The 24419-nt window shown below is 43.3% G+C and overlaps 1 protein-coding gene across 1 annotated transcript in view; it reads right to left on the minus strand.

The window, feature by feature from the left end:
• Cep162 (centrosomal protein 162) overlaps positions 1 to 24419 on the minus strand; it is a 70858-nt gene that overhangs the window by 19198 nt on the left and 27241 nt on the right. The window contains exons 11-22 of the mRNA XM_051140196.1: positions 22981 to 23263; positions 21533 to 21797; positions 17543 to 17673; positions 17009 to 17236; positions 16394 to 16534; positions 14656 to 14768; positions 13972 to 14077; positions 9838 to 9964; positions 8577 to 8740; positions 7708 to 7812; positions 5679 to 5894; positions 2929 to 3581 (exon numbers count right to left, since the gene is read on the minus strand). Coding sequence (XP_050996153.1) covers positions 2929 to 3581; positions 5679 to 5894; positions 7708 to 7812; positions 8577 to 8740; positions 9838 to 9964; positions 13972 to 14077; positions 14656 to 14768; positions 16394 to 16534; positions 17009 to 17236; positions 17543 to 17673; positions 21533 to 21797; positions 22981 to 23263 — 2532 coding nt within the window. The remainder of the gene's footprint in view (positions 1 to 2928; positions 3582 to 5678; positions 5895 to 7707; positions 7813 to 8576; positions 8741 to 9837; positions 9965 to 13971; positions 14078 to 14655; positions 14769 to 16393; positions 16535 to 17008; positions 17237 to 17542; positions 17674 to 21532; positions 21798 to 22980; positions 23264 to 24419) is intronic.

The raw sequence follows: 24419 nt of genomic DNA on the forward strand, positions 1-24419 counted from the left end.
CGACAGTAATAAAAATAGCATGGTACTGACATAGAAATAAGCTGGTTAATCAATGGATTAGAATTAAAGACCCAGAAAAAACACACACACTTATGGATACTTGATTTTTGACAAAGAAGCCAAATCCATACAATGGGAAAAAGATAGCATCTTCAACAAAATGGTACAGGTCTAACTGGATATCTACAAATAGAAAAATGCAAATGGATCCATATTTATCACCCTGTATGAAACTAAAGTCTAAGTGGATTAAAGACCTCAGCAGAAAACCTGACACACTACATCTGTTAGAAGAAAAAGTCGGGAAGAGCCTTGAACTCACTGGCATAGGAATCGACGTCCTGAACAGAACAATAGTTTAGGCTCTAAGATCAACAACTAATAAATGAGACCTCATGAAACTGAAAAGCTTCTGTAAGGCAAAGGGCACTGTCAACAGAACAAAATGACAGTCTACAGCCTGGGAGAAGATCTTCACCAACCCTATATCTAACAAAGGGCTAATACCCAAAATATATAAAGAATAAGAAATTAAATACCACCAAACCAAATAACCCAATTAAAATTAGGGTAGAGGGCAAAACAGAGAATTCTCAACAGAAGAATATCGAATGGCTGAGAAACACTTAAACAAACTTAGTTTCCCTGAGATTAAGGAGTTGACTAAGCTCAACATCCTTAGTCATCAGGGAAATGCAAATAAAAATGACTCTGACATTCCATCTTACACCTGTCAGAATAGCTAAGATCAAAAACTCAAGTGACAGGACATGCTGGCGAGGATGTGGAGAAAAGGGAACACCCTTTCATTGTTGGTGGCAGTGAAAACCTGGGAATAGTGCTACCTCAGGACCCAGCTATACTGCTCCTGGGCATATACCTGGAAGATGCTTCACCATACAACAAGGACATTTGCTCAACTATGCAGCCTTTTTCATAATAGCCAGAATCTGGAAACAACATAGATGTCCCTCAACCCAAGAATGGATGAAGAAACATTTACACATTGGTTCATTTATACAATGGAATACTACTCAGCTATTAAAAACAAAGAAATCTTGAAATTTGCAGGCAAATGGATGGAACTACAAATGATCATCCTGAGTGAGGTAACCTGTACTCAGAAAGACACGCACGGTATATATACACTTATAAGTGAATATTAGTCCAGCATAGATGTCCTCTGAGAGACCCCACCCAGCGGGGGTTCAGGACAGATGGTGGGACTCCCTGTTGGACTCAGGGTGGAGCGCTGAGAGTGGTATGAAAGAATGGGGGGATGGAAGGACCCAGAGGGTCTAGAAGCCCCACAAGGAGACCAGCATTGCCGGCAGATCTGGACCAGCAGGGTCTGCACAAACTGTTGTACCAACCACGGACAGTGCATGCAGTGAACCTAGACCTCTTGTTCAGATCTAGCCAAAGGACAGCCCCTTCTCCACGGCTGTCGGGGGAGCAGGGACTGCCCCTGCTGTGAACTCTGGTGTCCTCCATTTGATCACTTCCCCTTGGTGGGGAGACCCAGCGGGCACACAGAGGAAGGGGATGCAGGCTGTCTGGATGAGACCTGATAGGTTATGGTCATATGGTGGGGGAGGAGGTCCCCTTCTGTTAGAGGTTTAGGGGAGGGGAATAGGGAAGGAGGGAGGGTGGGAATGGGAAGATACAAGCAAGGGGATAACAATTGGGATGTAATCTGAATAAATGATAATAAATTAGGGTCTCTTTTTATTTTTAATTTTAAACAGCAAACCCGAATTTCAAATTATTTCTAGGAAAGAATGCCATCCTCCTCCCTTTGAACAACTAGACTCAGTACTGGAGAAACTGGTTTCAGTATGTGGCTGCCATGGTGACTTAGTTGCCAGAACTGTCAGCCAATCACTAGGCCTCGTGGGTGGGCTCTCCCTGCTCCTCCTGCTTGAGTGAGGCAGGTAGTTGGAGGCACGCACAAGCAGTGTGCTCTGCTATCGGGTCTCTGGAGAGACAAGGCTGCTGACAATTAAACGCTTATGTAGGGGCTGTGGGTGGAACAAGCAATGTTCTGAGACCTGCCAGGAAACATTCTGTGGAGGAAGCAGAACTTCAAACCCAGCTGAACAAGAGACAGAGAACACGGCAAGTTAGGCACAGAGATTAATGTGAGAATGGCTGTGGGATGTGAGCAGCAAGGCAGAGAACCTTAGTATTGATTGGTACTGGAGGGATTTGGGAGTTACTGAAAGGACACAATGACTAGATGACTGTGAGAACATTTTTAAAGAGTGCTATTATTTTTGAAAAGCAAGATGATTGGGAGAGAAATAAAGTATGATGTACTGCTTAGGACAGAGATGGCATAGTATGGATGGGAACATCTATAGGCAGTGTCCTACAGACAGTGAACTCAGCAGTAAAGGACTGGCTGGCTGCTGTTGGGATTAACAGCTATCCCAGGCAGGGGCGGGAGCCTGAGAGGGAGAACCAACATATGAGTCAGCAGGGAGGAAGCTTGCTGGTCACCCCAGGAGCATGGATCGGCATGGAGGGTTCAGTTCATTAGAATTTGGTGTTTCATCAAGTAGAGGTTACTACACTGAAAATCCTCTGTCTCACACACTACCACACACACTATAATAAATGTGAATATAAATTGTTTAAGACAAGTCCCACATATCCCAACCTGGCCTTTACCCTGCTACACAGTCCTGCTACACAGACTTTGGATCTGCCCCTCCTATCACCTGTCTGACTGCGAGGATGACATGGATGCCCCACACGCTGTTTCTGTGGTGTTGAGGATCAAACTGAGGGTTCTGCATACGCTAGGCAAGTATTCGAATAGTTATGAATGTGTTTCAAGGTGAAGCTATTATAGTGAAAATATGCCTCATGATTTAAAAAACCCTTTTTGTATTCCCATACATTTATAAACAATTCACCTTTTACCTTTTCATGGAGTTTTCAAGGTGGTGTATTGCTGCTTCAGATTCCGCCTTCAGCTTATTTCTCTCTAAAATCAATGCCTCTAGCTCATTTCTCAATCTGTAGTTTTCTTGTAAAACCTCTGAAATATGGGAATCGGTGAAGGTGTCTGGGCGGTACAGTTTGGCATTCAGGGTCCCAGGGAAGGAGTCTGCGTTTGCTCTGTTTGGGTGCAGAGCTTCTTTCTTCAGCCTTTTGGCCGACGTCTCCTCTCTGCTCCTGGAGCTCTGCCGAGAAAGCATAGTTCTCCTCTCCTTCTGGAGCCTCTCCACAGTTTTTGTAAGGTCCTGGATCTCTCTCCCCTTTGCTGCCAGCTCTTCGTTGAGTCTTGCCAGCTTTGCTTTGGCATGCGCCTGCTCTACCTGCAGCTCTATAGACTGCAGGTCCCGATCCTCTTTGCCACTCTCCTTGTGTTCCAGCTCGGCTTTCTGACATTTGAGAGCATCTATCTCGGCTTCCAGCTTTCTTACAGTGGTCTCATGGGCTTCCTTTACGTCCCCAAGTTCTGTCTCGAGGGCCTGAAGCCTGGCCAAGCTGCCGTGCTGGTTCTGTGGCGCTTCCCTCCGCCCACGGGCGAGCAGCTGCTCCTGCTCCTCCAGCCTTTGCTCGTACTGAATCTGAGGAAAGAACCCAGGTCCTATCAGAACCCTGTTAAATGCGTCTTTACTTACCGAAGCCCTGCTCTGTACTGCGTTCGTGAGCCTGTCCAAACACGCAATCTTACGTCTTCAACTTCCTTTGGAAATCAGATGTACTCACTGGCAGGTGTAGCAATGTCATTTAAAAACTGATTCATATATATTAGATGACATGTGTGCTTATAAAGCCCTCAAATGCTTTAAAGCTTAAAATAAGTTTAAGAGATGGGCATAGTGGAACATGCCTGCAACCTCAGAACTTGAAAGGTGAAGGCAGGAGGCTCCGGAGTGTAAGATCTGTTGGGGCTATGCAGTGAGCTCAAGGCCAGCCCGAGATACATGAGACTCTGTCTCAAAATGGAAAATAGCTGAGGCTTACTAAAGTAATAGCATTGATACTTATCAACATTAAAGTAGTTACTAATATTAGCCTATGATGCAGTTCCGTGCAAGCTGTCATACTCTGAAGATAAACAGGTGAAGCAAATGGAGCCATGCAAGTGTTTGAGAAGCAGAACATTTTCTGTTTGTTTCATTTTGTTTTTCTTTTTAAGGAGGGTCTTGCTGGACTTGAACTGGTGATATGCCTGCTTCTACCTCCTGAGAACAATATATCTTCAAAACGGGGTGCAACAGCATAGACTTTTTATACTGGACCTTTAGAGCAAAAGGAAATATAGCAGTTTATTCTACTTGGTGTCAGGTACTGATGTCTGCTCATTTATGAATATTTACTGAGCTACAGTGTCATACCAGGCACTGGGTTGGTTCTAATCACGTGCAGCTGTGAGGGGGGAAGAGCAACACGGCAGCTGCCATGTCCTATGACATGTGCAGTGAAGACACAGGTCAGGCGCTGAGGCAGCGCAGACTGCTGAAGACCTGAGGAAGGTGGGAAGCCTGCATGGAGACAGCACCCCTGCATTTGGTCTTGAAGGATGAGGAAAATATGGGGTAAGCAGATAGATACAGGGCATCACAGAGATTTCTGAATGTTTCTATCTACTGAAAACAAAAACTGAAAGGAGAAAGTAGAAGGCAGTGTGAGGAAGGGCAGGGTGGATGGGCTAGGGGAATTGCGAGGTAAGGGAAGTACAGACACAGACACAGGGCCATCGGCTAGCGTTCATACTTTTGAGTCTCTACCTGTTCAGTGAACTTTAACAGTAATTATTTAGTTGAGTGCTTGTGCCATATACACTTAGGTACGTATGGTAGGATGACACTTGATTCGCCTAGCACTTATAATTAGTGGTTGATTGATTAAAACATTAGTCTGGATATTTCATGTAATCCCACAGAAGTTGCTCAAGGGGTATTGATAGACATGGAAGTGCATGGTGGTTGGGCTGTGGCTCAGGGGCAGAGGACCTGAGTAGTACACACAAAGCCCTGAATATAACCCCAGAACCACCACTTAGGGGCATATAGAAGACAGAGATAACAGCTGGGGCAAGAAGAACCTGATGGAGCTAGAGTGAATGCTAAAAAAATAAAACAAAACAAGAAGGCATTAACCAGAGCTGGGCGCAGCAGGCTCGCAGAGTGGCCCTAAAGCAATTTGAAGACTGGTACCCATACACTGCGGCAAACCTGCCTCCACCAAGCCAGGCTGCAGGGGAAGGGGGCAGCTGATGTGCCAGTCCTGGTCCATCCTCGGTCTGTTTCGGCACTTACATTTTGATTCATTTTTGTTCCACAGAAGAATGGAAAATGCAGGAAGAAAGGAATCCCTGGGCAAGGATGCTCTTCAGAGTGGGTGCCTCTGCTTTGTCTCCTCCCTCACCCACACCCCTGAGCTTCAGGGGACACTTCAACAACGACAGTGTCTTCTCTCCTTTGCTTCGGAACATACATGCAGAGGTGTTTACATCTACTTTTCCTCTGACCCTACTACTGACACGGGTGCATAAAGACATCTTGTGCTTGACTGCTCAGTCTGAAACAGAGAAGAGCTGCTGGTGTAGCTCAGGAAGACACGCTGGACCTAGACTTCTCTTATATGGAATCACACTGGCAGGCAAGGGTGCTCAGAGTGATCTGCTAATGTGAGGGCTGGAAACCACCTACACATACCTTCATCTTCTGAAACTGCTGTTCCATGGTGCGAAGGCTCTTCTTTGCTTCTTCATCTTTGCCCTCCAGATCAGCTTCTAGCTTTTTTATCCTTCTTTCCATAAACTCCACTGTATTTCTATCTACTGAATCACCACCAGCTGCTGAGGCAGCCAGTATCAAAGCAGGTAAAGAGTTGGGGTACCTTCTCTTCAGAATCCCTTCCATTTCTTTAACCTATGGAAGATGGGTTAAACGTATATACATTGAGCTGGGCGTGGTGGTGCACGCTTGTAATCCCAGCACACAGGGAGGCAGAGGCAGGTGGATCTCTGTGAGTTCGAGGCCAGCCTGGTCTACAAAGTGAGTCCAGGACAGCCAAGGCTACACAGAGAAACCCTATCTCAAGGAAGACCAAGTGTGTGTGTATGTGTGTGTGTGTGTGTGTACACACAAATATACGCCACGCTGAAGCAGTTTAATATCTACCCTCAGATTATGCTGCGGCACTCATGTCAAGGGTGTTGACAGCCTATCTCTATGCTGAATCAAAGGCACAGGAGTGCAGTCATTTCTAAAGACCATCCTCTAACATCGAGCCAACCTGCTCGCACGGCAGAGATCACCTTACAGCCACTCAAAGCTCTTCTACTCTATTTCTCACAGCCAGTCTGCAGTAGAGCGCTCTTGTTTTTCCCACTGGCCCCATCATGTGACAGCACTCCTAACACACGCTGGCTGAGAACGTACTGATAGACACAGACACAGAGCTTCCTAAGCACCTGCCTGTCTAGGGCATCAGGCCCTCCCTGCCAGACACTTAACATTACCCTTTAAAGGAAAAAATTACGAGTTTGGGTGTTTTGTTTGAGCACTGCATGCATGCACTGCCCATGGGGCCAGCAGAAGGCACTGTGTCCTCTGTCAGGAGCTGCCACGTGGGTGCTGGAAACCGAACCTGAGTCCTGTGCAAAAGCAGCCAGTGCTGAACCACAGAGCCGTCTCTCCCTTTGTCTCTGTCCCCTCATCGTCCTGGAAGCGGCTTTCCACACTTGTCAACATAAACCTTAAACCCTGAAGACAATCAGGGCACAAACCTGTACCACACTCACTGTAAAACAGTTCTACCTCTTCATCCAGATTACCAAGTCATACCTCTTAGTACCAGAGAAGGTCCTGTGACAGTAACAAAGTTGAGTTTTTAGTTTTCCCCCTCATAAAACCACTGAGCTCTGTGGTGACCTCACAGGCTTGGGTTTGTGATGAAATAATAGTTGTCTGTTTAAGAACCAGAAGGTGATTACACAAGTCCTGCTCCCTCATCGAAGGCTGGAAAATTGTGCTTTAGTAGTTAGCTATGAATATAAATGCTACACAGAATGCTTTAAAAATAGAAGGAAAATTGTCTGTATTTATTGAATACTACTTCAAGAGGAAATTGTTTATCTTAAGAAGCTTCCAGTAAGAGTTTAATCGTCTCGCTGCTGCCCCGATCATGAAGTGAATACTGTGATGGCAGCATGGCAAGGCTCGGGCTGATGGCTGGGGACTGGAAACTGGATGCTCTTCATGCAGGGTGTGTGCATTGTTCCTAAATGTTAGCAACATGTTCCCAATTCTACCATCTCCCTGTACCCCCACCTATTTTCTTTTGGGCCTGGGGGGAGGGGAGAGTCAGGATATGGCCCAATTCTCCTCTACACAAAGGAGAAAGGGTTCTGCTATGTGTCCTCAGTTTACCCTGAATTCCTGGCATCTAGTGATCCTGCCGCCCCAGCCTCCCAAGAACTAAAACTCAATACCAATGCTTCAAATTTCTGCTTCTGTCTTCCTAGACGTTCACTAGTGCTGGAAGGCAAAAGGCTCTCTCCTCAGTAGGTCTCCATCCTCCGACTGAGAGCATCAGTCCAGCACTCTGCACGTGTGAGCCCTGGGTTATGCAACCTCCTGCACACTTTGTAAGGATTTCACAAATAATTATGTCTTGTGGGAAATCCTGACACAAAACACATTAAAAGTGCTTCAACACAAACTCATCTGTAACGCCTACCTGCCGCTCGAGATCCTGAATTCTTTTGGCATCAAGAGCCCTCTCCTTTGAGCGTAACTTCTGCTGAGTAGCTGGGCTCCCACACTCAGTTTTCAGTTTTTCAATCTGTCCACAAAGGAAAAATGTAGCAAGACAAGACGTGTATTTACACAACAGGAAAGCATCGAAGGTGGGGAGATAAACAATGTTAGTTCACTGGTTAACTCCGTAACAGACACTGATTGGGCTGTTCCATTTTCCCAAGTGTCCCTGAGGTACAGCACTTGCTGCAGGTGACACAGGCAAACAACAGAGGCTGGGTCCTGGAACTTGTAGAAAGGGATGGTTGATAAGCTAACCAAGAGAGCGAGCAAGGGACGGAGCTCAGGTACAGAAAGGTATGTGAAAGGAATGGAGAGAAAGAAAAGGGCAGGGCTGGGGGAGGGGCATGTCTAAGAGTGGAAACTTCAGCTGAGGAAGAGGGAGGGCAGAATGTGAAAAATCAAGGACAAAGAGCGAGTGAAATGAGCCTGGAGCAGCTGTGTGGCCAGAAGGAGTCAACTCACTGAGTGGCACACAGCAGGTGCTGAGGCAGGCCCTGCGGGTCAGGCCATATAGTACCTATACTCTGTGACTGGCATTTATCTACAGTCTATTTGAAAAAGACTAGTCTCAAACTCAAAACTCAGACCAAACCCAAACTAGCTATAAATCCAGATGCTAAGAATAAGGGGTTTGGAGCTGGAGATAGAGTACAATGGCAGAGCGAGTTCAAGGCCCTGGCTTCAGCTCCAGCACAGGAGACACGCGCACAGTCAGCGAGGGAGGAGGGACAGGATGCTGTACAGGCGCAGTACCACTACAGCAAGCACGCTCACGTACAGACGTACCTGCGCCTTCAGCTTCTCGCTTTCCTCAGTGGCCTCCTTGAGCCGTGCTGCATCTTTATCCAGAAGCTCCTGATTTTCGGCATACCACTGTAACCGCTTTTGTAGGCGACTGACCTCTTGCTTATGTGTTTCTTCTAAAATCTTTATTTCATACAATTTTTCACCTACACCATAAAATAACTCAGTAACATCACAGTATTTTTTTTAAATGGAAATAACAAAATTCTAATTATTTAAACAAAAAACAATGTCTATCTAGTGAAAGCATTATGAGGAAACAAGGCGCATAAACAAATGATCAGTGTCTGGCCGAATCTTTTAGTAATGGAGACAAGAGATTGTGCTCACAATCTAAATCTACTTCATAGCAGGACAGCTATCTACAAGTGTCTCCCACTGGCTTATTATCAAAGTCAAGTTCTTTTCAGGGGGGAAAGAATCGATTCAAGGAATAATAAAAATAAGGAATGTCTATAGTTAAAAATAAATATGGCATACATTTTCCAAGTGTATTATTTTAGGCAATACAACAAATTTACATGAAAAAGGATTTTGAACTTTTAAAAATAGTTTTTTAAGATAGCCTTTCATCTTGTACTTTAGGGATAAGAAATGACACATTTCCACAGAAGCACTCAGGAATGGGCTCTCTGTACAGCATACGGGGAAGCTGAAGGTACAGTTGATAGAACACTGATGTCTCTGCCCTTGCCAGCCTGTGCTCTGCTGCCCCACCATCCACCAGCAATCTGCTGACAGCACACCCGAGCCCTCCCTCCACTCCTTTACTTCCAAATCTCACTGTAAGGGCCCGGCTCAAACTCCATTCTCCTGCAAAACTCTTGTGTTTGTTTGTACTCCCCCACCCCATTAAGTTCTGTTCATTCTTTCTTTCTTCTGGAATTTTTCCTAGTGCCATGTTTCTTTTAATTTCCTAAAAAATAATACAGTGCTGTGTTCACACGGCAAATACTTCAGGGCATGTTTGTTTCTGCTGCTCAGGAAGCTCTCAGCCCGGCTAAGACAAAAGTCCTCTAAACGACTCAACACAAAGCTACGAATTCAATTAATGTCCGACTTTCCTTTGATGTTGCAATTGTTCTTGTCAAAAATAAGAAGTATATACCATTTTATCACTAGTTTAAAAATGTTTCAAGGATTGCAAGTTATTTACAGGGTAAGTATTTTAATGATACCATTTTGTTTCTATTACTTGAACTCATGGTTAGAACAGAACGGACAGAGTCTCGGCTGCGCTTACCTGTGGCATAAGCGATCTGATCTTTGGCTTGGTCCCTCTCTTTCCTCATTTTCTCCAGGTCCACTTCAAGAGCTTGTTTGTCTTGCTTCAGTCTTTTGATGTCTTCCATCAGATGATTTTTCTCTTTCTTGATATTTGAAGGAACATAAAAGTAGGTAACTTCCAAACCAATAAATAAATCATGGGGTATTCTCTCCTTCACACAGCCCACCAAAAATCCTGTCACAAACATTTCCTAAATTTCAGGTCACATTTTATCTTAAAGGGACAGAGGATGCTCTACTCCTGAACCACATCTCTAGTACTGGCTCCAGTCCTGCCAGCATCCCATTGGAGATCCCACTCTGTTATCCTAATGTGTTCTTTTTTTGAGGCACCAAAGGTCAGTAACCCCCGTGCCTGGACTGCTCCGATAGCTTTATATCTAAGTTAGTGTCTCTCCCTCTCGGCCCTACGTTCTGTTCTCATAGCAGCTAGAGGCATTAGCCTCACTCCTCCAGCCGAACCCTCTGGTGGTTCTTCTCTTAGGCTGAACCTTAAATCCTTAACCCTAACTTTCAGTGTCAAATAACTCAGCCATGACTGGGACCGAGCACACTACTAGAAACCTCCTGTTCCACTTCAGCCAAGATGCCTCTTTGCTGTTCTCTGAACACCCCGCCCCTAGAAGACTCCTACTTCAAGGCTCTGCACATCCTTCTGCCAGATAGCTTGCCAGCTTGCAGTTCATTTCACAACAGCTCAAAAGAAGACCCAGGAAGATGGTGCCTGACCACTTTCTCTGAAATCGCAAGCTTTCTCCTGACCTCCAAGCATGGCTGTGTTTTCTTCTCAGCACTCATCATACCTGACCCATTTACCTAAAAGGAGAATTCTAATCTTATCTTTTGATGACTTTTTTTTTTTTAAAGACAGGTTCTTATATGTAAGCCTGGCTGACCTGGAATTCGCTAGGTAGATCAGGTTGGTCTCCAACTCATAGCAATCCACCTGCCTCTGCCTTCCAGTTGCTGAGATTAAGGTTATGTGTCAGCATGCCTGGCTTATTTTGGTAACTCTTATATCATAATTACGTTAAAAAGGTTGGACGTTAAATAAAACTTAAGGGACTGAAGAGATGGCTCACTTGTTGCTTTCCCAGAGGACCTAGGCTTAAGTCCCAGCACTCACAGGATAGCTCACAACTACATGTAGCTCTAGCTCCATTGGAGCTGATGGCTTCTGGCCTCCAGAGGCACCAGGCATGTGTGTGGTACACAGACATACACCCAGACCAAGCACTCACGCACATACGAGTAACTTAAAAAACTAAGCAAATCCCCCAAGCCCCCTGCCCTCCACACTACTGTCAACACTTGGGCTATGCCCACTCCTCAGGTCTGCAAACCTCCATGAATCTGAAAAGCTTCTGTAGGACAAAGGAAACCGTCAAAAGGACAAAGCAGCAGCCTAGAGAATGGTTTTTCACCAATTCCACAGCTGACAGAGGGCTGATATCCAAAATATATCAAGAATTCAAGAAACTAAACATCAACAAACCAAATAACCCAACTAAAAAATAGGGTACAGCTGGGCGTGGTGGTGCACGCCTTTAATCCCAGCACTCAGGAGGCAGAGGCAGGCAGATTGCTGTGAGCTCGAGGCCAGCTTGGTCTACAAAGTGAGTCCAGGACAGCCAAAGTTAACACAAGAGAAATCCTGTCTCAAAACAAACAAACAAACAACCCCCAAAAAACTCCAAACCCTAAAACCTCTCCCAGCCCCCCCAAAAGGAGGGGTATAGATATAAACAGAGTTCTTGACAGAGGAATCTGTAATGGCTGAGAAGCACTTACACAAAATGTTCAACATCCTTAGCCTCTAGGGAAATGCAAATCAAAACAACTCTGGAATTCTATTTTGCACCCATCAGAATGGCTAAGATCAATAACTCAAAATGGCAGCTCATGCTGGCAAGGATGTGGAGCAAGTGGAACACGTCTCCATTGCTGGTGGCAGTGAAAACTTGTATGACTGCTTTGGAAATCAATTTGGCAGTTTCTCAGAAAACTGGGAAGAGTGCTACCTCAAGACCCAGCTATACCATTCCTGGACATATACCTAAAAGATGCTCCACCACACAACAAGGTTGCTCAACTATGTTCATAGGAGCTTTATTCATAACAGCCAGAAACTGGAAACAACCCAGATGTTCCTCAACCAAAGAACGGATAAAGACGTTGTGGCACATTTACACAATGGAGTATTACTCAGCCATTAAAAACAATGACATCATCAAATTTGCAGGCAAATGAATGGAACTAGAAAAGATCATAATAAGTGAAATAACCAAGACCCAGAAAGACAAATATGGTATGTCTTCACTTTCTCACTCTGAGAAAGTACAGGGTAACCATGCTACAATCCACAGACCTAAAGAAGCTAAGGAACAAGGCCCAAGGAGGGATGGCTGAATCACACTGAGAAGGGGAAATAGAACAGACATTGGAGCGTGGATGGAGGGTGCAGACTGGGGTGTGGAGTGTGGGCTGTGTGGATGGGAACAGGAGTGATCAGGTGTTAGGAGGATGGAGAAAGAAAGTACTGGGCAAGACAACTGGATGGGGGATGGGTGTACCTCTGGGATGAGCTAGAAACCTAGGACAATGGAAACTCCTAAAAATCTGTGAGGGTGACCTTAGCTAAGACTCCTAGCAATGTGGGATACGGAGCCTGAACTGTCTATCTCCTGTAACGAGGCAAGACTGCCACTGGAGGGACTGGGACACCAACCCAGACACAAAACCTCAGACCCACAATTTGTCCAACCTACCAGATGTGTAGGGATGAAAGATGGAGAAGAATTCTGAGGGAAGGGCCAACCAACGACTGGTCCAGTTTGAGACTCATGGCGTGAGAGGACGCCCACCCCTGATACTATTAATGCTATTCTGCTATACTTGCAGGCAGGAGCCTAGCATAACTGCCATCAGGGAGCCTTTCCCCAGCAACTGATGGAAACGTATGTAGAGACTCAAAGCCAAACATTAGTTGGAGATTGGAGAATCCTGTGCAAGACGGGAGGAAGGATTGAAGGAGTAAGAGGGGGGTCAAGAAAACCTAGAATCAACTACCTGGGCCGATAGGGGCTCACAGAGACTGAGCTGCCAACCAGAGAGCATGCAAGGATGGACCTAGGTCCTCTCCACATTTGCAGCAGTTATGCAGCTGCCCTTCATGTGGGATTCCTATAACGGGAGCAGGGGCTGCCTCTGCTGCTTGTGTTTGGATCCCTTTCTCCTGACTGGGCGGCCTCATCTAGCCTCAATAGGAGAAGATGAGCCTAGTCTTACTGCAAATTGATAGCCAAGGCTGGCTGATAGCCACGGGAGGCCTCCCATTTTCGGAGGAGGAGGAGGAGGAGGAGAAGAAGGGTGGATTGTGGGGGAAGGGAAGGTGAGAGGGAAGGTGAGCAGGTAAAGAAATAACTTAACGAAGAAAAAAGCCAACTAACAAACAAAAAGGTTACTAACTTAAAGGTAACTATACCTCCATACTGTTTTCCTATTTTAGCATATGGTGTATGTGCTACAATGAAGAATTTGCTTTTTTTTTTTTTTTTTAATATTTATTTATATTATTTTAACTATGTGTAAAAGCATGTGTGTGTGTGTGCGCACATGTGTGCACATGAGTGAAGGTGCCCTTGGATGGCAGAGGCATTGGATCCCCTGAAACCGGAGTTAGAGGTGACTGTGAACTGCCTGAAGTGGGTACTGAGAACTGAACTTGGGTCTTCAGCAAGAGTAGTGCATGTTCTTTACCAGCAAGCTGGGCCATCTTTTCAGCCCTAGGAACTTATGTGAAATAAAGTCTACTTGTGCCCCAAACGCAATGCCTCTGATATGGCTCCATGTGATGAAGGCCTGAGGAGAGGCTGTCCTGTAGAGCAGGGGCCATTAAACCAGTTGCCAAGGTTTTCTGTACATTAAATCACATACATACTAAACGCTAATCCTAGATGCTTCTTAATTTTCAAATAACATATTTCAAAATATATTATATATTTTTATTATAAACAGATATTTTTACACATCCTGAAATGTTTATGATAACTTTATTAACCTCAATAGTTAAAATTCTTATTCAACTTACCTGTGCTGCCCGTAATTCTGCTAGAAGATCTGTGAAGCTCTGGGCTTGGGTGGGTTCTGCATTTTCAACTGCTTGGGACAGAAAACGATTTTTGTGCACCTGTTCTCTGGTTTTGAAAATAAAAAAATATTAAAAAAAAAACCCAAAATACTCTTTTTAATATAATATTCTAGTGAATTCAAACTATATAAATCACCAGACATATTAAAGAGAAATAGACTTGAGGGAAATGCTTATACTTTTCACTTTAGAAGAATGAATGTTTATATTTTCAGTTTTTTTTTTTTTTAATGTTCAGTTTCTTAAAAGCAACATTAAGCTCACATATGGATATGTTGAGGATACTGGAGTATACATTAACTATTCATTACTATGATTTACTAAAAGAAAAGTCCTCTGAATATGTAGTACAATAATTATGAGTTCAAGGCCAGCCTGGTCTACAAAGCGAGTCCAGGACAGCCAAGGCTGCACAGCGGGACCCCGTCTCAAAAAACCGGGGGAAAAAAAAAAAAAAAAAAAAAAAAAAAAAGAATTATGAAATTGGAAGTCAGTGTTTAAAAGAAAAGAGATACATGAAAAAATATTTACAATTTCTAAGAAAAACCCCCATTCTTAATATGGTAACAGCAAGCTCAGAAATAGCTAAGTGTATTTAAGTGGAAGAGGTTCAAAAAAACTTACTTTAAGGAAGCTAACTCACTAAGTAAATTCTGATTTTCCTTAAACATTCGCTCTTCGTTCTTCTTATTTTGTTCCTGGAGCTCTTTTACTTGATAATACAACCTTTCGTTTTCCTTTTTAAAAACAGAAAACATGAATTTTAATTAAAAATTAGCACTACCTTAAAACATAAAATGGAGTGTTAGTAGATAAATCACTTAAGTGGTCTTTAATATTTCATGTTTTTAATTTTATTAATTTAAAACCCTTTTCATACATCTTCTATTATCTTAGAAGGCAACTTATCTAGACTCAACTCTTCTTGAAATGTTTACTTGAGAAAAAGCTAGTTACAACATTGCCCCAAAGTGAAGAGTCTAATGTCAGTGTAATAAACTGAACTTCATCAGTGTAAATGGAAAAGGGACGGTGAAGATAGAGTCAACACAGCCTAACACCTCTGTGGTGGGCTAGGGCTGAGAAAGGCAGTGGGACTATATATCCAATTCTGTCCTGGACCAAAAGGGGAAAATCAGAAGTAGAGGATGATGCCAGGAGGCTGGCTTCTAACAGTGAGATAATTAGATGTGGAACACACGAATCTGTGATTGCATGTTTTAACTTACCGGCCCCTCCTTTATATCAACAATTTGCTGACAACTAAGCACTTTTGAGGTGGCAGCAAAAACTATGGATTATCTCAGGATGTGTGGCCTAGTGCCTGGCAGATGGCACACCAACATGCACAGAAGTTGCACATTGTCTTCTGAGGGCACAGCTGACATACTTAAGGGTCTGTGAAATCTTTAAAATCCCTCTCTGCCTGGCAAGGTGAGACAATGGATGAAAAATCTGAGTGGATCTCACTAAACTGAGAGCACCGTGTGCTCCGCAAACATTCAGAGCAACCAGTGTGAAAATGCTTTCTCTGAGTCCTCTCTGGTTGGTAAGGAACAGTTCAGAGCTCAGATTATGGCTGTAAAGGAACATTTAATAAGGTGGACGACAAAAGAGGAGAAATCGGACAAAAAGTGAGGCAGGCAGAGAAGGAAGTTAAGTCTTAAATCTGTCCAGGCTTATACACATCAGAAATACTTGCTGCTATAAACAAACAGCTCATACTAAATTTTAAAAGGATCATCCTTGGGGCATGAGCACTTGAGTGCAGATTGATAATGCTGAAAATAATAGTCAAAACCTATTACAAACGTACAAAGCTAAGGAAAACACGCTCACTTAGAAAGAACATGGCTATTACAATAGCATGCAAACATGTCTGACTGGCTACTGTGTGCTAGGTTATGAGGCTGGCCTGCATTGTTTTACTTTGAATTCCACTATTACCTTATCGTCTTCTTCTCCTTGCTCATTAAGGGTGAGCAGGTTTGCACATGGCTTCACAGCAGATGTCAGAGTTAAGACTTAAAGCCAGCCTTCATTTAAATGAAGAACTGATGCTCTTAGCTACTTTAATAAGAAACAGGCAGCTCAACTGGGCACGGCGGTGCATGTCTGTACCCAGCATTTGGGAGGTGGGTCACAACCTTGAGGCCCACCTGGACTATACAGTGTGTTCCAGAGCACAGAAGAGAGGACAAGAGGGAAGGGGGAGGGGAAGGGGGGTTGGGGGAAGACAGTAGTTAATGATTGCCTTACTTGCATCTGCATGTCACGTGAGCACAGCAGTATTTTAATATACCTGATTTTTATAATTAAAGGAGCAAAACCAGAGTTGTCATAGGCTGAAGCACTGTCACACCTGTTGATATCCTTGAAGAAGTGTCTCTTGTTCTTGTATCTCTTTTTGGATTTGTTTCAGTTTTTCTCCGGTGATGGGATCAGATATTTCTCCAAACTGTAGCCACCTCTGTTTTCTGCTTGTCTCTTCAAAGCTACTTAACTTTTAAGAAAACAGAGAGATTGTTTTATTTGCAGGAGAAAATGAAGAAAGAAGTGAGGGAGATAAAGAGGATTTTTTAGAGCCAAACAACCTCTATTACTGAGCATTCTGGGAAGTGCTGTGACTACAGTCTAGTGAGCACAGAGATTTTCTGGTAAGAGAAGGGACTCAGGAATACCATGGTGACGTGCTTTGACTCTCCACCTTCTGCTGCTCGGCTTGCTAAAACTCCCACTTCTCTGAGGGTCATAATGAACTCATTGATGTGCTTTTAAAAGAAAAGCTGACACAGGAAGATCATCAATTTTCCACGATCCAATTCACTCTTTTGTAAGGAGAGAAGCAAGAATGAAGCCTGTATTTTATGTGGCAAAGCTCCAGGCTCCAAGGATGACAAGGAGTTTAGTAGGAAGCCTTTTTTTTTTTTTTTCTTGTTATAAATAAAAAGGAACGCCAGAAGAGTGTGTTTGGTACCTTGGCCTGAAGAATGTAGTTTTCTTGGTTCAGTCTGAAGAGCTCCCTCTCCTGCTGCCTCTTTAGGGTTTCCACTGTGCTCTCCAGCTCCTTCTCCTTTCCTGAGAATGCGATTTTAATCTGCTCAATTAGCGCTTGTGCACCCCTCCACTTTTCCTCTGCTTCCTGAGCTCTTTTCAGCATTAGTAATTCTTTCTCTCTGTTTCCACCGTAGGATCCTGAAGGCTCCTTTCAAAAAGAAGTATTGTTTCATTACACTACTTGTACGTTTAAGGCTAGAACACACACACACACACACACACACAAAGAGTAGCGATGACATGGGTAGTGATGCCCCACCACAAGGAAAACAGTAAGAATGATGTGAATAAGGAAAAGAAATTCCGTATTTTATTTGTGCATATTAATCAACGTCAACTGTGATATTATCTACATACACTATGCAATTAACATATAGCATAACTTTATAATCTAGTTTTCAAATGATTTTAAGATATAAAAGTTATAAATATTAAGATGAGCTTCAATACCTACAGTCTGAAACTGAACAAAGGAATCATCTGGGGGGTCTTCAGGCCTCTTAGGTGTAGCTAGGCTACCTTCACTTTGGGGGGATGGTTTATTCAAAGCTGCAGGCTTGATGAGTTTTGTTCCAGACAATATTTCTAAATATTGCAGACAACAGAAGAAAGCATCACAAAAGTAAGGTTGAAGGTGCATTTGGCAACGGCGGACAATAAATACAAGGACAGCGGCAATGTGAAGGTAAAATGGTGATCGCTGCACAGGCTGAGGTGCCACACAACACGGTCCTTTCACTGGTCACTGTATCCCCAGCAGCCACCCCCAGTCCACATCTACTTTTAACCCTGGACACTTGAAATGACAGATGGAGCTAAATCAATGTGAGGAGACTGAAGCAGGGTAACTTCAAGGATTTATCACCGTAAACAACTCACTCTCTAAGATGGCCACAGTAAGGATATCCATATGACGGATCAGAAAGAGCAGCTGCTTTAAGTACGAAGAATTTCGGTTCAGAGTCACTGTGCCTTGAGCACACTTTGACACTCAATGTGTGACAGGGCACTACAGCATTAATGGAGCAGTTTACACTGCGGAGGGTACCATAACAGCTAACCTAAGTTTGATTTCAAAGCTTAATAGTACTGTTATAATTCAAAAGCAGCATTTAGAAAATTAGAAAGGAATGTGACTAATCTATTATTTTGGTCTAATTTTCTGCTTTCACAATAAATTCTAAAACTCCAAAGACAGAAATAACTCTCCAGCACACTATTCAGTTAGCAATAAGTAATGTATGTGAGATGCCTTGATGGGATCCTAATGCCCACTTTCAAGCATGACAGGCTCTGATCACTCCATGAGCATTATCCAGCTTAAAGGTTAATAGGCAACTTTAGATTTTGTATTTTTACAGTGATTTCCTCAAGATCTAATTGCTTAAATATAGTTTTTTACAATTAAAAATAGTGCCATGTATTTGGTGCTAAAAGAAGAAATAATTCAACACTTCCTCATAGGAAGACTTCATTTCTCTCTTTTTTTGTAGGGATGTAAAGGCTTTCCTGATGGTCATTATTATATTTAGTATGTTTCATGTATGTTTCTAAAGACATTTTTTAAGCATTCATAAAAAAAATTTAGTCATTGCAGATGCAACATGTGCTGCCTTTCAGTCACTGTCAAGTCACACCATGACCAAAAATGAGGTGTATCCTGACCACATATGACTGTTCAGACCAGACAGCTGAAAACATGTGGTCTTGTGTGCACAGGTCTAGCCTGCTAGTCTTTTTACAACAGAATTTTCCATTCCTGAATCTTTTTTTTCCATGTATGTCAGTGTTTGTGGAATGTACAGCTGTGCACCATGTTTGTGTCTGGGGCCCAAGGAGGTCAGTGGGGGACACTGACTCCTCTGGTACTAGAGTTCCAGACAGTTGTGAGCCACCATGTGGGTGCTGGCAACTGAGCAGGATTTTCTGCTTAGCTGAGACATCTAACTAGAATTTGCGCCTTACTTAAGAAAAATTTCCTAATATAAAATTCAAACAGCAAAACACTGCAGAATTAGAATCCTAAAGCTCTCTTTGAAGAAATAATCCCATATTGGAATTGGAGCCACTTTAAGTAAGAGACTTTCAATTTCCTTAATGACCAGAAGCATGAACTAATCTAAACGGAGGGAGGCATGGCAGCAAGAGAGAACAAATATGCCTTGAAAACAGAAAGCCACCAGCTGGGTGCCTGGGAGAGGGAACGTGTCACTTCACGTTTCCTGGGAGGGAAGGAAGTGATTGGCGATTCATAAAACTGAAAGGGAAGCCAGGAAACACCAGTCCGGCTTTAGCAGCCTCTGAAACAGTGGCTCTCAGCCTGTTTTTCTAAGCCAAGGACACCACCCTCCCCACTGACGGGTACCTAATTCTGTCCTGGGCAGCAGTGTGCTTAGCTCAACACAACCATCTCCTCAAACCATATGCAAATTGCGGTGGCCACAATATCTAGCCAAAAGATGGAAGCAAAGGTTCCTAGGTAAGTGTTACAGGCAGGAAATGTTAATGAAGACACTGAGGGTATGGCTGCTCTGCGGTCACGCCACTTCGCGGTTCAGAGGGTATGAGCATGTATTTTTCTTGCAAAGACCTAAGTTTGCTCCCCCAAACTCATGTCAGATGGCTCACAATCACCTGTAACTGCAACTTCTGAGGACCTGATGCCTCTAGCCTCCATGGGCACCTGTATTCACATGCACCCTCCAATGAAACACAATAAAAAGAAATCTTAAAACAAGACAGAAGTCAGCTTGGGTTCTGCAACAGGAAAGAAGGGATCTGGTTCCTTTCCCAGCTGTAGCTCTCAACTCCCTATCTCTGGACTCACTGGTCATCAAAGAGAAACGACTCATTTGGTTAAGCAACAGGACTTATTTTTATTCATTTGCTACACTTCCCTACAGCAGTCTGCATCCCTAGGTACCCAACCTCTAGCAGTTAACCACTCCAAAAGAATTACATTTCTGAGTAACTAAAGCTACTCAATAAAAAGACAGACAGATACACACAAAACCTAACCAACAGTTTAAATGAGATTAAAGTAGGTCAGGGAAAGAACAGGAAGATATGGTCTGTCACTAGTCACTACATTTTTAGCATAAAAACGAGTGGCATGTTTTGGTTCTGACAGATACAAATATTGTAAGATTTTGAAATATGGGAAAACAAGTGTAGACTATTAGTTAACTTTACTTATAAAAATATTGTTGCCTTCATCTATCAACCCATCATTCACCTTGAACCCTTCTCAGTCACCATGACACCTGTTTTCATTTGCGAAGGTTTCACCATGCTCAGGCCCCGGCAAGCCCTGGGCTTCGGTTCCTCAGTGTCCCTTCCCCATTAGCTGCTCCCGCACACCGGCATGTTCTGGGTTAGAAGAGCTAATAAGAGCATTTTCTGCTCTTGCGGAGAATCTGCAATTGTGCAGTGACCTTCTGACCTCCAACTCGGTATCTTTACGACGCCTGCTTCCTATCTCTCTTTCTTTCCCGCTTTGCTGCCATCTAACAGCACCATGTTATTTCTGAGAAGACTGAAACAAACAGAAGGATGCTCTACTCTCCTCCCTCTAGCATCTGTCCAGCTGCCAGTCTGCTCTCTCCTCCCTCTGCCTCCACATGCCCGACAACCCAGGACTGTCCACACTCCCAGCTAATGCAGTCCTACTGTGTACCATTACAGTTCTGCTGAGCCAAGGATGCTGCCTTGGCAACTGGTTCTCTCCCTACTACTACACCGTCCATTCCTTTTTCTTTCCTAACAGCAGACAAGCACACAGTTACTGCTGCTACTAAGAGCAAAGCCAAACTTTTTTTAAAACTTAAAAAAAAAAAAGATTTATTTATGCATTTTATGTATACGATTGTTTTGTCTACATGTATGTCTGCCAACCAGAAAAGGCTATCAGATTCCATTATAGACAGTTGTACACCGCTTTATGAGTGCCGGGAATTGAACTCAGGACTTTTGGAAGAGCAGTCAGTGCTCTTAACTGCTGAGACATCTCTCCAGTATGAAATTTACCTCACTCCAGCTCCATTTCAGTGACTCAAAGCAGGTTTTCTTGTTCTGTTTTGTTGTTGTTTTTTAAGACAGGGTTTCTCTGTGTAGCCCAGGATGCCCTGGACTCGCTTAGTAGAGCAGGCTGACCTCAAACTCACAGAGACCCACTTGCCTCTGCCTCCTGAGTCCTGGGATTAAAGACGTGCGCCACCACGCCTGACTTCAAGCCAGTTTTTATATTACCAGTTCTACCTTTAAACATATTTCCATCAACTACTTTTCACTGCCTTCACTGCTACTACCCTGGGTCAAAAGCTGTAAACTAAACTTTCCCAAAAAAGAGTATACAGTGCTTTAGTAATCTCCTTTACAGAAACAAAGACAACTAAGCAATGCATTATATGTATCTGATTCTGTCTTGAATACAATATATTCTTACCTTTTTTTCTAAATTGATTTGAGGTGGGAATGGATCTCACGTTTTTACTTTTTGCAATGTCCTTTGAAGTTTTCTTTTCAAGAGCAGAAAATAACTGGAGTGGCGAACTGGGTTTGCCGTAGCCTGAGCTCCGAGCTGATGCGTACGGTCGTCCACTCTGTGGTTTTTTCTTAGGCAAAGCAGGTGCACTTCTGACCTTCTTATGTGGAACCTGTTTACCAGTTACAGGCGCCTCTTTCTCAACACTGAGCTGCGGCCTGGGAGTCTGCATACAAGTACAAACTCTTTAGGATTGGAATAAACTTCAACTACTGTTGTTAATGAAAATTTAACAGATTGTAATTGGCAAATAGTGAGGTTTGTGAAGGGCAAACTACTACAGCAAGGTTTCCTAATTCACTATAATTTCAGTGTTTTAAAACCTACCTTCAAAATTAGCATTAGGACAAAGTACTTCAAAGTAATAAAGTAAAATAAGCTTGTGTATGTGTGGCTCCTAGAATAATAAAGACATCAAGGAGGAAGATACTTTGAAATGACAACTAATATAATGTCTTTCTTTTCTGTGGATTTAAGGTACATCAAGAATGTTTGTATGTAAACAGCGTGGTGGTGTGCACCTTTTATTCCCAGCACTCGGGAGGCAGAGACTGTTAGATTGCTGTGAGTTCGAGTTCTGCCTGGTCTACAAAGTAAGTCTAGGACAGCCAGGGTGACACAGAGAAACCATGTCTCAAAAACAAAACAAAAAACAAAACAACAAAACAAAAAAGAATGTCCTTACTTGTGATGGCTAATGAACAGTCAACCCGACAGTCTGGCTGGAGATGGGCCTGGGGCCCTGCGGAGGGAGATCACCCTGACTATGGTGAGGGGTGCAGCGTTCCATGGCCAGGACCCCAGACTACACAGAAGGGGAAGGGAGCTGTGCTGCACCTAGGATTCTCTATGCTGGTCCTCCGTCATCTTAGCTGCCTGACCTCCCCATCATGATGGGCTGTACATTGAACTGTGAGCCAACAAACCCTTTTTCCCCCAAGTCATCTTTTCCAGAGTATTTTTATCATAGTAACAGTAAAAGAATTAGTACAACTCCTTGCCTCATTCCACAGAAATGAGATGCTTTATAGAAAATACAATATTAGAAAGTAAAGATAAAATACTGGAACCTTGGGAGCTATAAGCAGAAAGATAAAAACAGAAAGAAGGACAATGAAATGTGACTTTTATCACAGCTACTAATCATAACCCTGTAAAAGGCCAACTCTCCTGTGGTGCAGACTGTGAGGAAGAGGAGCCATGGGCAACACAGAGATGCAGAGACTATTTCCTGAAACTATTCAAGTCTTACACTAGTTATTAAAAGGAAAGAGAAAGAAAAGCAAAAGCAGGAGAGAAGTGTAAGGATGACATCATCAGCCCCACTAACCCAAGTACATACATCTTACCTGCTTAGTCTTGTCATCCTCAGGCAATAGTGAGGAGATAACAGATGTTTTCTTCTTCAAAATCTCAAGGTACATCTTGTCCAAATGCTCTTCCGTAGCAGTTGCTGCTGGACAGCTGCTGTCCATGCTCTCACCTGCTGTCCTGTATAAAGCCACACTCTCGTCGTGTTTGTGGGGAAGTTGGCTCAGGTGCCTGGGGTCTTGAGACATAGTGTTTGTGTTTATCTTGAGTGGTAAAAAGCTCACAGATTCCCCTTCTTTACTGTCGGCTGCTTTCTTAAGGCTACAGAACAAAGCAGAGCACAGTATAAGCTGCAGGTAACACAATTCCTCAAGCTCCTCAGTTATCCACCATATTTGTATGTACACAGGAGCTGTAACTATCCACATGAAGTTACAATATTAAACATGTCACTTACATGACAATGCAGCACAACACAGCACATCACAGGTTAACCTAGGTCACTCCCAGGGTATCATGTAACTTTATACTGTTTTCTGTACTTCTGAGACAGAGTTTATGTAGCCCAGGCTGGCCTCTAATGCATTCTGTAGAGGGTAATCCTGAATTCCTGACCCTTCTGCCTCTACCTCTGAGTGCTGAGATTACAAGTATGCGCCATTATGTCTGACTAATTTCAGATAATTTTAATGCAGCACAATAATTCTTATCCACAATTTCTTATTAAATCAACATGTACTTGAAGATTTTTATAAATCTCTGTAAGACTCTTAAGTGACTATAATTTATAACGAGGAATTACGGGGATAAATATTAAAAAGCATAAAAGTAACCACAGCATAGGAAAGTTATAAACTAAAAACAGAAAAAAAAAAAAAAAAAACACCAGAATTTTAAAATTAAACCACTTAGCACTTAATGAACTGAAACAAATTAGACAAGCATCAAAAATGTTAGAAATAGGGCTGGCGAGGGGCTCAGTGGTTAAGAGCACTGCTGCTCTTGTTTCAGTTCCTAGCACCCCCAGAATGACTCACAACTGCCTGCAGTTCAGGGGACTCAGTGGCCTCTCTTGGCTTCCATGGGCACCAGGCCACCACATGGTGCACTGAGGTATATGTAGGCAAACAGACATATACATCATTGTTTGTAAGTCTGAGAAATATAACTCAAGGGAATGTGCTATATTTGCTTACATACTAGTAAAGCACGAGGGTTCTAAACATATCAATCTTATGAGAAGAACAGTTTATGAGACTCCTGTTTCTGTTATGTGGAGTAGCTACTCCGTAAATGCTGGAAACTTCTAAACTACTTAGAACCACTGGGAAATATTTCAGTTTCTTCTTTGTTCATAGCAGCAGAAGCTGTGTAGTTGCTAATCTAAACTGCTTCCTGTTCTTGCTGGGTACCAACTAGGCTGCATTTCCTTGCTCCCTTGCATTGAGATGGGGCCATTTGTTAGTTCTTGCTGTTA

This window comes from Acomys russatus, chromosome 32 (assembly GCF_903995435.1).
Source record: "Acomys russatus chromosome 32, mAcoRus1.1, whole genome shotgun sequence".
NCBI lineage: Eukaryota > Metazoa > Chordata > Mammalia > Rodentia > Muridae > Acomys > Acomys russatus.